General features: G+C 34.2%; 1 protein-coding gene across 2 annotated transcripts in view; it reads left to right on the top strand.

Annotated features, from left to right (window-relative positions):
- Stt3b (STT3 oligosaccharyltransferase complex catalytic subunit B) overlaps positions 1-14,499 on the top strand; it is a 97,440-nt gene extending 82,941 nt beyond the window's left edge. The window contains exons 11-16 of one of the 2 annotated variants that reach the window (XM_010638260.3): positions 1,419-1,606; positions 2,290-2,461; positions 3,250-3,423; positions 7,017-7,130; positions 9,756-9,968; positions 13,324-14,499. In XM_010638260.3, coding sequence (XP_010636562.1) covers positions 1,419-1,606; positions 2,290-2,461; positions 3,250-3,423; positions 7,017-7,130; positions 9,756-9,968; positions 13,324-13,404 — 942 coding nt within the window. In that variant the 3' untranslated portion in view covers positions 13,405-14,499. The remainder of the gene's footprint in view (positions 1-1,418; positions 1,607-2,289; positions 2,462-3,249; positions 3,424-7,016; positions 7,131-9,755; positions 9,969-13,323) is intronic. The other variant, XM_010638259.2, reaches the window with a different exon arrangement.
- Positions 14,500-15,338: the final 839 nt, after the last annotated feature.

Raw genomic sequence — 15,338 nt, 5'->3', positions numbered from 1 at the left:
ACAGTAAGAACTGTGCATATTAAGAAATGTGATTGAAACAAGCTGTGATGTTTAGGGGTCTTTTAGCTTAGAGTAAGAAATAAAAGACAAAAGAATTCTCACTTGTTCTCACTTGCCAATACTTGTTAACCTAAATACTTAAGGCTTGTTTCTATTCTTCATTTTTGCAAACAAAAATTTGGTAAATTACAAAAGATTTTAAACCATGTGGACAAGTGCTTGTCCTTAAGATCCAAATTCATTATAAAATTTTTTTCCCCCTCCCTGTACTGAGGATTGAAACAAGAACTCTGAGCATGCTAGGCAAGTATTTTACCACTAAGCTACATCCCCAGTGCTTTTTTATTTTTGAGGTAGGATCTCACTAATTGCTGGCCTCAAATTTGCAGTCCTCTTGCCTCCCAAGAAGCTGGACTTACAGGTAGGTATGTGCCACTATGCCTGGATCACTGTAAACTCTTTAAGTGATAATCTGAATAATGTTTGAAAATGATACTTGATTTTTTTTTTAATAGCTTCCAGTTTGTGAATAAGTAGCTCACAACAGGCCAGTGTAGCACAATTCATTTTTAACCTATAGACTCTCAAGTAAAAGAGCAGGATCATAATTTAGTGCAAGTGTGAGAAAGACTTCTAAGAGTTAACTTTGCTATTTTAATATTGACTAGGTTTTTAAATAATAAGCAGTGAAATCTCACAGTGTAGGGAAATTAACTGATATTCTTTCCTTACTGTGTGATCAATACAGTTCATAAAGATTTTTGTTAATAAAACACATATCCACTTTTGTGTTTGTAGTTTTTATATTTTGTTTTTGTATTGTGATTTTTTTTTTTTTTTTGATCGACATTGTAGGTTTGTAACTATTCTCTTCTGGGTTTTGGAGGGATTTTATTGTATGTATGTATTGTAAGTATATTAATGTGTTTTTTGTATTTTTAAAATAATCTTAGTTTAATAAGTCTCTCTGTTGTGTAACTCCAGTTTTTTTCCCCATACTAAAGTCTTACATAGTCTGTTACAGCTGGACATTGCCAATTTCAGGATGTAGAATTGAGACTTAATAAGGATTTACGTATTAGATTTTATACTGTGATAAATGAGGTCATTGCATTATCTTCTTTGTTATTTAAGATACAAGGATGTTATTTAAGATACAAGGAAAACTGGGTTTAAAAGTAGCTTCTTCCTGGAGATTTGCTCTCAGAGCAGTTTCTGGATTGGATATATTCTGAGGAAACTTTCTGATTCCCATTTGACTGTAGAGTCTGTTTTTTAATTCTAGAAATTTTTCATTTCCCTCAGTACCTGATAGTAGCATATATTTTGAGTCAGAACTGAATGTATATTTAATGTCCTCCCCACTCTTTCTGGTGAGTGTCATGGTGAGCATGTCTCAGCAGTCTTTGTCCCTGCAGGCTGGCAAGGTACGGAAGCATGTGGCAGAGCAAGAAAAGCCAGAGGAGGGGCTGGGCCCCAACATCAAGAGCATTGTCACCATGCTCATGCTCATGTTGTTGATGATGTTTGCTGTGCACTGTACGTGGGTCACTAGCAATGCCTACTCCAGCCCCAGTGTGGTCCTGGCCTCCTACAACCATGACGGGTGAGGACACAGCATAGCTACACATTTTATATTCGCTCCCACCATCCCCTCTTTTCCTCTCCTCTGTTGGGGGGACATGATAGGCAAATGCTCAACCACCGAACTATCACCGCCCCCAATCCATAAATCTGTATTGATACATGTGGCCCCTCTCCCACCTTTGGTGGGATGAATAGTAAGCATTGTATTTCATGCTGCTTTCCATAATATTTTACATAAATAATCATATACACTTTTATCAAAGCATGCTTATTGAACATACATCATCGACACCTTTATGAAATGTTTTGGAAATACAAATAATTGACCACATCCTAAGCCTATTGAACCAGAAACCTGGGTGCGGGACTCAGCGGTCTGTATTTTAACAGACCTGTGTGATTCTTTGGAGCTAAAATTTAATAGCTTGTTTATATATCATCTTGTTCTCCCCCTTCTCTTCACATAGGAGCTTAGTAGATGGGCAGACTATTTATTAATTAGGTCCTACTCCAGAACACTGCTGGATCAGCGTCTGCTTTTATACAAGATATGTAGGTGACTTGTCTACATATTAGTTTGAGAAGCACTTGTCTAGCTCTTCTCCTTTTTGTGTTTTCTTTGGGTTCAGTACCTCGAGATTTTAAGTTACCCTCTTCATATTTACAAGATTTCATTTAGAAGAATACTATGATTCTTTTCAGCACCAGGAACATCTTAGATGATTTTAGAGAAGCCTACTTTTGGCTAAGGCAAAATACAGATGAACATGCCCGAGTGATGTCATGGTGGGATTATGGCTATCAGATAGCTGGAATGGCTAATAGAACTACATTGGTGGATAATAACACCTGGAATAATAGCCACATAGCCCTGGTAAGGATTTGTGTTTTGTTTTGTTTTGTTTTTTTAAATCAAAAATAAATCTTTACTACTTAACAATTAGACTTCACATATGATTAAATAGGAAAATGTGAATTCTCAAAATACTACTTTGCAAATGTATTCAATAAAGTGACTTCAGACATGCTTACTTTGTTTTTAAGAATGATGTTTGTATAAATATCACTCAAATGTACACTGATTATACTGGTAGATTTTGTTATATGTTTCACTTACTGGAGATTTAGGCAGTCTAAAGCTTTTTAAATGGCATTTTCATTATAAGAAAAATTATTTGCAAATATTTAGCAACTGCACTGTATTTTATGGCTCTGTAAATCACACTCATTTAGTCTACTAAAAGACTTAATTTACATAAATTAAGATAATCACTTCTCCTTAGTTAAAAGATTTTTGAATTTAACTAAATTAATTCTGTTTGTATTTGTAGCATAGCTAATCATCAGATGTATATGCTTGGCCAGAAGTATAAAATCACTGGCCAGCCCTGTGGTTTGTAAGAAATTGTCTCTTAAAGTTTCCTTACTTTCATTTTTAAATGTTAATTTCATGGAACTTAAGTATTAACAAAATAGTATAACATGTATTACAATTTTGACATTTCTACTGTAAGTTGCTTATAGTATTTGAGATATTTATAAATTTAAAATGTTTTGAATTCATAGAAAATCACTTCTATAAAAATATTCTTTGTCAGTGAATCTTTCATTGAGATGAATTCCATCTTGCAGTAAAATTGAACATTCCCTTTTATACTGTAGGTGGGAAAAGCCATGTCTTCTAATGAAACAGCGGCCTATAAAATCATGAGGACTCTAGATGTAGACTATGTTTTAGTTATTTTTGGAGGAGTTATTGGCTATTCTGGTGATGATATCAACAAATTTCTCTGGATGGTTAGGATAGCTGAAGGGGAACATCCAAAAGACATTCGGGTAAGAAACTAGATAATCTTAGGTGTATAAAAGACAGTTCACAGTATTCAAATAATTCTCTTATCTTGCAAATTCTGTTGTATTTGTTTTCATCGTTCTATCTTCCGGATTAGTCCTTTACTTGGACTTTACTATTTATTAAAGCTACTAGAAGCATTTCCTAGGTTTGAAACTTAAGAAACTCATGCATGATATGGTCATTTGCTACATAAATACTTTTAGATCAGATCACTATATGATACTAATATGCTGTGTAGTCTAAATAATAGGATATTTCATTTAGATTTGTGTAAGTGCATTCTATAATGTTCCCATGAAAAACTTTTTGGCAGGTACTCATGCTTGTGCTTCCATTCTACCCTGTGATGCAGTCTTTTGCCGTGACTTCTTGATTCTATGTCTGTACAGCCTCTTCAACCTTTTCTTTCCATTCCATGGCTTCTAACCCTGAACTGAACCATAACCGTGAAAAAAAGACAATAACCTTGAATTGTTGTCTTGTTTGTTCTCCCAGTGTAGTTTTAAATTGAACATGTTGTTTTCTGGATTTAAAAAGATTATGGGAAGAGGGCCTGAAACCAGACAGATATGAATCAGAGCTAAAAGTCCATCAATTTTGTGCTATGGGCAGGTTAACTGAGGTCAGTCAACATAAATCCTTTTAAGCACTAGGTCTTGTTCTTATATGTAGAATTATATTGGTAGCCAAGGTAAGACTGGGTCATCATTATGGACATGTCAACAATAATTCATTTTTAGTGCTGCTTTGAAAATTTGTAGTAATTTTAATAGGCATAGCCTTGTCTGAGGGGCCAGCACAAAGTAGGCAATTTGTTGGTGAAGCATTGGTACAAAGTCCAAACTCCTTACCCTAGAATATAAGCTTCTTTTTCTCTTTTCTTTAAGTTAATTGGTGCATTGTAGGTATACAATATGATGACATTCCTTAGTGGGAATTTGTACCTTTACATGATATATCTTGGCTCTTACTATTTTCCCCATTCTCCTGCTCTCTCTTCCACCTCTCTATCCTTCCCTATTTACAAAGACTTTGTTTCGATTTTTTTCCTTTTCATATTTATTCCTTTGCCCTACACCTCCCATTTCCCCTTCCCTTTTGGACTTTTTCTTCCTATTATGCATTTTGATCCTTATTTATACTTTCAGTTTCTCACACCAGAGAAACTATTTGGTATTCACACGTGTGTCATATTTATTTCACTTAAAGAGTGTGGCCTCAGTGTGCATCCATTTAGCTATCAATGTCTCTAGTCTCTCATTCTTTATGGCTGAGTAGTACTCCATTTATAAAAGAGCCACATCTTTGGTCCAGTATCCAGTTGATGGACAGTTGGGCTGTTTCCAAGTTTTAGCTGTTACAAACTGTGCCACTATAAACATGGTGCTATAGTATGATTTTCTCAATTCTTTTGGGAAAATACCCAGCAGGGGAGTAGCTGGGTCAGATGGGACTTTTAATCCTAGTTTGTTGAGGTATCTCCATACCGATTTCCACAATGGTTACATCAGTCTACATTCCCACCAACAATGGAGTGGGGAAGGTTGCCTTTTTCCCCACAGCCCTGCCAGCAAAGGAGCCAAAGACCCTCAGTGGAGGAAAGATCACCTCTTTAATAAATGGTGGTGGAAAAACTGGGTTTCATCTTGCAAAAGATTAAAACTAGACCTGTATCTCTCACAATGCAATAAACTAAAATTGAAATGGATCAAAGATTAAATATCAAATCAGAAACAATCGTCTGGAAGAGAAGTTAGGTAGAACTTTTGAAGACATTGTTGTAGGATAAGATTTCCTGAACAAAATCTTTGTCTCACATGAATCAACAATCTCATCTTACTAAAAAGCTTCTGGGGGCCGGGGATTTACCTCAGTGGTTCCACCGCCTGCCTGGCAAGCACAAGGACCCGAGTTTGTACCCAAATAAATAAATAAATAGCTTCTGTACAGCAAGAGAAACCACCAGCTATCCCTCAGACAAAGGTCTATCTAAAATATATAAAGAATTTTAAAAAATCAGACCTCCCAAATTTAACAACCCAATCCAAAACTGGGCATCTCATTTTCCTTTGCTGGTTTAGATTCTGCCAATCTATTCTGTCCCCAGAAACTTACCTATGGTTTCTTTTCTTTATCTGACATATGCTTTTACTGTTCCCTTTCTTGAAATACCTTCCACATACTTGTCATCTCTCCTGAAGCCCTTTTTTGGTGCATCATGTCCATACTTATCATAACTCTCACATACCTGTTTGGTAGCTAGATTGATTGTATCTTGTCTCTCCCTCTCAATTGTGAGTTCCTGGAAGATGGGTATCCAGAATTGTGCTGTACATGAGAAAGGCATAAAAGTTGAAAAGATTTGCAAGCGAAACAAAAGAATCATTTGAGGAGATTATATATGCACGTATGTCATGTGACGAGGCTAAAGCAGCAGATTTCTTGGTCAGATATAAATGCTGTAATATTTCCCTTACCGTGATGAATGAGCATTAGTTTCTTATATTAACTGGATCTACTAAAACATAAATCTCCCAATATGTGATTTCCATTTGAGGATTTGCTTTAGTAGTGTTAAAATTGTGACATGGGATAGACTTTCCAAATACATGCTTTGAACCCTAATATATATAGAAAGCCTAAATCTGTGCTTTTAAAATTCTTCATGTTTAAGCTTCATTTTTAAGTGACTAGATGATAAATTTACGTGGTTCAAAAACAGTTTAAAAGTTAAAGTTTACCCTCCATAAAAAAGTTAATGACAATATTTTATATACTTATAAATTGCTGAGAGTAGATTTTTCAATATTCTCACCATAATAATAATAGGTCAGTTTAGCTATTCAGCAACATCTACATATTTTACATCATTTGTACACCAAAATTTATACAATTTTGTCGACTTAAAAAAGATTGAAAGTTCCTAGTAATCACTGTTATTTTTTGTGATTCTTAGTCAAGCAGGTAACTAGGAGTAAGGTATACACTCTGTTTACTTCATAATTTGTCTCAGGAGTCTTCCCATGTCAGACTCGGGAGCCCTTCTTCATCCTTTGCTTAATATTTGTATATTTTATTTATTTACCTATTTTTATTGATTTATGTGATTTCCAATTCTTTAGTTTCGAAGAGTGGTGCAGGTTTCTATATTCATTAAAGTTCCTAAACAAGAAGTTTCTGAATACAAAATTTTTGCTTGTATAAGTTACTTTGTAAATTAACCAATGGAAAATAGTACTACATACCATTAATAAGTTTTCTAAACAATCCTATACAATGAAAGGAACTGATTTTAGAATTAATACTGAAAAATTTAGGAGAAAGCTGGAGTGGTGATGAAGATAAGAACTGGTCCTAACTGGTATTGAACAATGGTATTGATACCATTCTTTTTACATTACTAAGACCTTATTTAAAACTGATGGAATTAATTTTGGGGGTGAGGGATTTAAATGAATATAGCTTTATGAAGATACCTCAAAATCTGGTTCTTAAGGGGAAATAAAAGAAAACCTGTAACTTTGGATTTGTTAAGTTGAAGCTGACATAGAAACTTCTGATTTCTTTCTTATAGGAAAGTGACTATTTCACCCCACAGGGAGAATTTCGCGTAGACAAAGCAGGATCCCCTACTTTGTTGAATTGCCTTATGTATAAAATGTCCTATTACAGATTTGGAGAAATGCAGGTTAGTTAAAAATCAGCTTTTCTATAATCTTTCTCAAAAAATCTTTTGCCTCTAGAAAATGTTTTTATTGTGCTTTATATAAAGAAAATTTTGCTTATCTAAAGATCTTTTTTTCCATTAATTTAGATTTCTGAAATTTCTCTGAAAAATTAGAAAAAGTTTTTTAGATCAAGGACTTCTTTCCAAAATATTTTTTAATACTGTCTCACATTCAGCCTTTGCTTGCCGTCATCCTACCTTTTGACTTTAAGCTTTTGGAAGGCATTTTTCTCCAGGAAGAGAGGTCTCCCAGCTAGGAAACTGTGATCTTAGGTAGGTCACTTTGCTGTCTGGTGGGGGAAAACCTCAGATAAATTATATATGTTCACTTTATTTTACTTCTCCATTATCATAGATGGCCAGAAATAAGTCATAGTTTCCTAATTCATTAGAATGATGTGGAACAAACTCTTAAGGACTACAAAATTAGTGAATATACAAGTTGACATTGTGATTTAAAAAAAAAAAAAAAGGAGCAGTGGACATTATGTCATAATATCTGTGTTTTAGATCAAGCTGTCATGTCTTGTAACCCGCAAACTAGTTGTTTCCTCCCTAGACTCTTGGCTTCTTTCTTTTTTGTAAATAATGGCAGTTCGACGGATGACTAGATTTTGAGGGAAACCAGAATGTCACCCTAGAATATGCTTCTGTGACAAAAATAATTTTTGAGCTAAAAGCAATTAAACAGCAAATTAAGGATATTCTTTCCTTATCCAATCCCTTCTCTTCGTAAAGGCACAAATTACATCCTCTTTTACTACAGAAAACTCTAGATTGTCAGCCCAAAGAAGGCACCAGGGGAATCTGCAAACAAACCTTATTACTGTATTATTTTCTCCTGTATTTTTACCTTCTCATACTTTCCCACCTTAGAAACCTAAAGCCACTTGCCATTTCTTCTCAAACTTACTGTTATTTGTTGAACATGGTATATAATAAGCCAGTGCTCTAAGGCATTGCTTTGAGTTACTGTTCACTGATATTTTTCCTGTATTAATGTGTGCTATTTGTGTTAATAAACTTTTCTCTTGTTAAGATATCCTTTGGTACGGCATTTCATCCCAACTAAGAATTCATAAGAGAATTCAAGTTTTTCTATTTTTAAAATTTTATAGTTCTTAGATTCTAAGATATACTACAAAGTTAGTACCTTCATACTGAGATCTCAGTGAAAATTCCATATTGATTTCTGGTGAAGTAGATACCCTAAAAAGCAGAGGAAAATTTTGTTTAATCTTACACTGTCACTGGGGATCAGAGTAAGTCTCCAGGCTGAGATTTGTTTGGGCCTCAATTTATGAAACAAATTTTATCTTTTTGTAAGATACAAGCATGGGTGAAATAGGCTAGACCACTGTTTTCAGAAAAGTTCCTGCACACTGTTTGCCCGCTGATTGCGTTGTTTCAAAATAGATTTACAGTTATTTGCTTCATCTTTATCCACTTGGAACCACAGCAGGTGGCTTTAAAGACAGAAAACTCTCGAGACTGATAATCTAGATTAAAGTTTTTGTTTCTTTCAAAGGCCATTGTCTAGTCTCTAAATTCATGCCAAGAAAGAAGTACCTAGCCATAATAGCTACTTAATACTTTTTCTGTGGAAGATGATTAGTTTTCTCTGTTCACTAATGATTATATTGAAGAACACCCCTTTCCTTAAGTTTATTCATGGTTTTGATGCCTGCGGTACTCAAGAATGATATATAGTTTAAAGTAGATAAGCAAGAACAAATTATTCACCATTGGGAATTGATTTGTTTTTATAAGTTGCCTTCACCTGTGTTAGTTTTGTGTTTTTACATAAATATACTGTACTCTGAGGGGAAAAAAATGTCTCAGTCTCCTCTCCACAGTTCCTCAAATTCTTCATAAATCCTCCACAGTTTGGCTTGCTTGTCCTCCTTTGTAGTTCCCACTTTCAGGATGTAGTAACATTGCTACAGGTGCACTGTGGATAAGATAGTCATTGTGCTAGCGGAAGATACAGATAATTTTTAAAATGAATAAAAATGCTAGTGATATGTGCTGTATAGAGGAAAAGAACAGGGTTCTGTTAAGGAAAAATAAAAACTTATCAACTACCAGTCTAAAAAATATTTCTCCTAAGAGGTGATATTTAGCTGAACCCTAAGAATAAAAAGCCACAGTGCAAAAGAACTGAATCCCTGCTGTATCAGGCAAAGAAAATGTAGTTGTAAAGCAGAAAAAAAACCCACCTTCCCTGTGTTATCTCTATATACCTGTAAAAAGTTTTGATGGATTTCATCTTAATATAATGGGTTTTTAATGCCTATAGGCTGCCTGACCACACTTAAGAGTCCTGTGAAATTGTTACTCAGATGCATTTGTTTGTTTGTTTGTTTGTTTGTTTATTGGTACTGGGAATTGAATCAATGCATTTATTTTCTTTTTCTAATTTCTTCCTGTGTAGTTAGCTGTATGTGAGAACTGATAGAATACATGACTCAGTTCTGTTCTTAATTTTAAAAGGAGGGAGTTTGACTCTAATGAAACATTTACTGCTTTCTGACATATAATGTTTTCCAGTATGATTAACATCTAATATTGATGTTATTTTTGCAGCTGGATTTTCGTACTCCCCCCGGATTTGACCGAACACGTAATGCTGAAATTGGAAATAAGGACATTAAATTCAAGCATTTGGAGGAAGCCTTTACATCGGAACATTGGCTTGTTAGGATATATAAAGTGAAAGCACCTGATAACAGAGAGACGTTAGATCACAAACCACGAGTCACCAACATTTTCCCAAAACAGAAGTATTTGTCAAAAAAGGTGAGTGCCAAGTGAAGTCATTTCTACAAGAGGGTAATTCAGGGTGGTTGGCTTGTATGAGAAAGAATTATTGAAATTGCTAATGAATGCTCTTTTTCCAGACAAGACTGACAAATATATAAAGTAAATGTCCGGCTAACCTAGGAGAATTATTTTCAAACTGAGCACTTTGGCTATCTCTAACAGTAGCTTTTTTTAAGATAGCATGGTGGTTATCTGAATGCCAAGTTAAGATATTTCTAAAGGCATTCTGGCTTCAGTTTGTGCCACTCACATTAGTAAGATTTATTTGTAAATGTATCTGACCATCATTTTCCAAACTTATGTAAAAGTAAAAATGCCAAGTGCTTCATGGAATTGTGATTAGTTCCTCATATTTTGGTCAAAGCAAATATATATTGAATCTCCATGTTCCATTTGTAGTATGATGTTACTATATCATTCATTGAATAAGGCTTTACTTTGGTGAGTCCTGAAGCATCTGTCTTAAGATAATTATTTTCAAGGTAATTATTATGCAAAGATTATAAGCAGAAATTGAGACTGTGGCAGTCGCTTCTAATAAATATTTAATGAAATGAAGTATTTTATTGGGCCCATTATTGATTATTTAAAACAAATAGATCTCTGATCTTTGCTGTAAAAGAGTACTACAAATAAGTATTTGTGAAGGTTGCCCAGCTATGGAAAATGGGAAATAGTGAGCTGTCAAGTAAAATATTAAGGTGGTATTATAAGGTACTATTCTTGTAATACTGTTTATTATTAAACTGATTATCAGTCTTAATTTTTAAAAAGGCACTTAGATTCCATACCTCAGATAAGGTGTTTTAAACCATTAAGAAAACTGTCTTATCCCTTTGTTACTTAAAATATACACCAAATATATTCAGAATATAGAATATTTCAGTGTATACTATAAAAATCCTGAATATTGGCTGTATATTTAAATATAAATTTTTTATGTGACTGCTTTCTTTGCCAGATATAAATTACCATATTTCAACTAATATATTTAAAGTTGTCACATAGTGCTGACACTCAGATTAGTCATATTAAATTCACTTTCCAGTCTTTAGCTCAGATGATAAGTCAAATGATTTGGCTTCTTATAGGTATTAGGAGAAACTGATGAGTCATACAATATAGAAGTCAAAGCAAATGCTGCTAGTCTAAAAGTTGTCCAACCCTAGTTAATGTTTTTTTAAAGAGGGCTGTTGAACTTGATATCTGATGACAGAAATTCCAAAGAAATTCCAAGTACATTTTCTTACTGGCCTCTTTAGTCTTCTGTCCATCATTCCCCCCAAAGTAAGGAAGTGTTAATGGATAAATAAAAATCTCTTGTGTACTCAGCGACACATATTCTAGTAGTCAGAAACATGGATTTTGAATTTGTGTTCCATGGCTTTATATTGTTTTTATTCTAACACTGTAGAGCAATGATGGCGAACCTTTTAGAGATTGAGTGCCAAAACTGCAACCCAAAACCACTTATTAATTGTAAAATGCCAACACTGCAATTAAATGTGAATATTGAAGTTTTAGTTTAGGAAAAAAAAAAAAAAAAACTGTTATTTGATACTAGGCTGCTGGGGCAACTTGGCTTGCACCCTGATGTAGAGGGCTCTTTGTGACCCTTGTCACAGGAATGTCATAGGTTCTCCCTCATTGTTGGAGAGGATGATTTCTGTTTACTTTTCTCTCCCTGATCTGGTTTCGACTTTGGGGTAGGTGGAGGGTTTCAGGGGTCTAGAAATTGTAGTCCAGAGCTGCAAAAACTGTGGCATGGCTCACTGTCAGTAGTAGGGGAAAAACATCCTGAGGGCTGGGTTGTATATATGCATAATAGTGGGGTACATTATAAGATCTCATAGAACAAGCTTCATGTTAGACATCTAGATTATGATAACAGAGGAACCAAATTCTTAACCTCATTTGTTTTTAAAAGTATGCTATCCCGTGCTCATTTCAGCAGCACATATACAAAATAAATAAATAAATAAATAAAACAAAAAAAAAAACAAAGCTTTTTACATTCACCTTAGTAAGTTGATTTGATAACATATTATGTGCTTAACAAGTTAATTGTAGCTAAGTTTTGTAGATTAAGAGATTGCCTTTTGCTTTGTGTTGTCTCTGTTAGAATAAATTATTTTGAAGTGAATATTGGGGATAGAAGAAATAATGTATTATTTACCCTCAACTTCTAAAATCTCCTAAGAGTTGTGTTTAAATGTAAAAATTGGATTGAGTGGTTAGGTCTCGAGTCTTCAGCCTCATTAACTCTGCTTTGATGGTGCATTAAATTATACTTCACAAAAATAGCTGCTTTAGTCATTATCTAAGCATGTATGTCAAATTGGCATGTGCCTGTGTGATTTAACCTGTAGAATTCTAACACAGCAAACTGTCTTGCACTATTTTCTACCAACACATTTACAAATATTTTATTTATTTATTTATTTTTTCTTTGTGTGGTACTGGGGATCAAACTCAGGCCCTTGTGCATGCAAGGTAGGTGCGGTGCCTCTGAGCTAAACCCCCAGCCCAAATATTTTATTATTTTTTTAAAATGAGGATTGAACCCAGGGCCTTCACAGTGAACTATTATTCCCCTGCCTCCCTTTGAGACAAGGTCTTGCTAAATCACTAAGTTGCCAAGGTGGGCTTAATCTTGCAGTTCTCCTGCCTTCACTTCCCAGAGTGCTGGGATCATAGGTTTGCACCACAAGGCCTAGTTTAGAAATTTGGTTGAAAAGATTTTAGTAGGATGCTCAATTATTAATTTTTTCAAGTTTTATTTTTAAAAGAGCTATGAAACTCAAGGAGTATTTTTTTCATTTTTAAATGCTTATTTTCCTTCGTAAAAGATTATTAGAAAATGTGCCAAGTGATTTGTCTTTCAGTGTTGTAGATGAAATCACCCTCATTTTGCTGATTATAAAACTGGATCTCTGAAAGTTACTAAGTTAACTTGTATTTCTGACACATAAATTATTTGGAGGCTAAACTAATAGCACCATTACCATTTTCTGACTTCATCTAGTGTTAAATTCTATCACGCCTGGAACTTCATTACACCTAAGCATTTAGTGGTTCAGAGGGGAGGTGGGGATTCATTCACTTGATGGTGAGGAATGCATTTGAGGAATCCTTTCATTTTAAAGATAGAAACCTAGTCCTATTTATCTTGTGTTTCTCAGTATGCTCAGCATAAAACAATTGTACACACTGACTGTTCAAGGAATCCAGTCATAGGAAGAGCTAAGCACTTGAGATAGTCTTCATGTGTGTATAGATACTTTAATGTTCGAAACCTGCCTTAATACCATGTATTCCATTTTCTTTTTAGACTACCAAAAGGAAGCGTGGCTACATTAAAAATAAGCTAGTTTTTAAGAAAGGCAAGAAAATATCTAAGAAGACTGTTTAAACACAATGTTCTGGTTCCTGACTTGAAGCAGTTGTCCTTGTGAGAACCGGTCTTTGCCTTTAGCTCATGTCATGTTTCACAGCAACAGAGGGTACAGAACTATCACTGGTCCAGGTTAATGTATACAATTTTCCAGCAATGCCTGATTTTAAAAAATAAAATTGGTTTATCGAGAAGAACTTTTCGATTTGTAATGTGAAGCAAGACAGAGCACTGCTGCAAATGTCTAGCAGCAGATTTTTTTTATTGGTACATATTATACTTCAAATCTGAGAATTTGGACTAATTGCACCAAAGAACCTTCTAATTTGGTCCCTTGCACATGAATACCTGTCAATGTTTTTATTCTTTTACAGGACCTGCGTTTTATTTGAATTACCCTAATAGCAATATGTAAAATACAAATGATAAAAACTGATGAGAGCTTCTTGAACCAGTAAACTAGTACAGGTCTGAAGAAAAGGTATTAGAAAAGAAATTACACTTTCTTGAAGTATATTTATATATTTTCGTGTTTCTCCAATGCAAAGAATGTTTCATCAAATGTACATTTTCTGTCTCATTGTTTGCTGTAAGAAGCTGCTGTTTCAAATAAGGACCTCTGAGTAGCTAATTGATTCAAAAATGTTTTTTACGTTAATTCATGATTACTGCTATTAGCAGTTGTTTTCACAGGTACTTACAGAGCACATTTCATACATCGTTCATTTAAGGGCTAAATTTCTATCCTTTGTAAATTATGGCAACTGCAAGGAATGTTGCTTACTAGGATGGGGTTTGGTACTTCAGTACTAAGGTTGGGGCTATGTTTACATGCAAAAGTTAAGGAAAAACCCCTTAAAGTATATAGGTGTCCAAAGTTCATTTTCTCTTTGAAATGACAAAGGATCTGTATGCCTGGATTTTTCTCATTTTATAGCAGTTTCATTCATCACAATGATTTTTGTTCTGTGCTCCATATTCTAATTAAGCATTTGATGAAACACTCTGTAGTGCTTATATGCATTTTCTTTTATGAAAAATGTGACAATTGTTGAAAAATGCACTAAAATATAAATGGAGATTGAACACGTTCACTTTCCAACTTTTAGGCAACTTTATACAGACTTGAAGATTTTCTCCAGTTTAGTAAAAGTGAGAGAGTTTTTCCTGCCGCGGGATATGGATAAAACTTTTTTTTTTAATAACATAACATACCACTGCTTTTGGTGGAAACATACAAACTAGTATGTACGTTTTATGAAGAAAAATGTAATTTACGATGTTCGGTGAGAATGTTACTGCTGATTTTCTTTTTCAAGGTGTAGAATATTCTTTGATTTATAGAATTCGTTTTTGACCCAGATTATGGTTCTTTACATACCAATAAAATGGCTAAACATTTTTCACAAAGTGTAACTAAATCCGAATTTCTGATACCTTGTCATTTGGGGGATTTTGTTTTATTTTATTGCTTTAAAATTCAATGCAGAGAAGTTGTTGACTGTAGGGGAAATAAAGTTAATTCAAATTTTGTGTTAAGTGTTGTCTTTTACAAGTCTTTGTTTTCAAAAAGGAGTTACAGAGTACTGAACACATACCTCCTTCCTTTTACAAAGGTTTTAGAGAATATGTGTGGAGAAATTACACGTTTTATTTTGCCTTTTTGCCCCAGAATGAAAATCTTGTTTTGCTTTTTCTTGGAGGTAGGGAAGAGAGAAGAAACCTAGCCAAAGAGACGTTTTATTTCTATTTAAATAAGGATAGGAATTTAACCATCTCTGCTCCATAAAGTTCAGTTATGTTGTCAGTAAAGCGTTCAGTGTAGAATTTTCTTAATTATGTACAAAAAAGACCCCCTCACCTTTCTGGGTTTTAGGAAACAATATTTAGGTTCATTGTATCTTGTCAGCAAAATGCTATATTGTAACCTGTTAAGAACTTGTAGTTTTATG

The sequence above is a fragment of the Fukomys damarensis genome, unplaced genomic scaffold (genome assembly GCF_012274545.1).
Source record: "Fukomys damarensis isolate Sample0158 unplaced genomic scaffold, DMR_v1.0_HiC HiC_scaffold_28, whole genome shotgun sequence".
Taxonomy (NCBI): domain Eukaryota; kingdom Metazoa; phylum Chordata; class Mammalia; order Rodentia; family Bathyergidae; genus Fukomys; species Fukomys damarensis.
The sequence above is the reverse complement of the archived record's forward strand: the minus strand, read 5'-3'. Positions and strand labels throughout refer to the sequence as shown.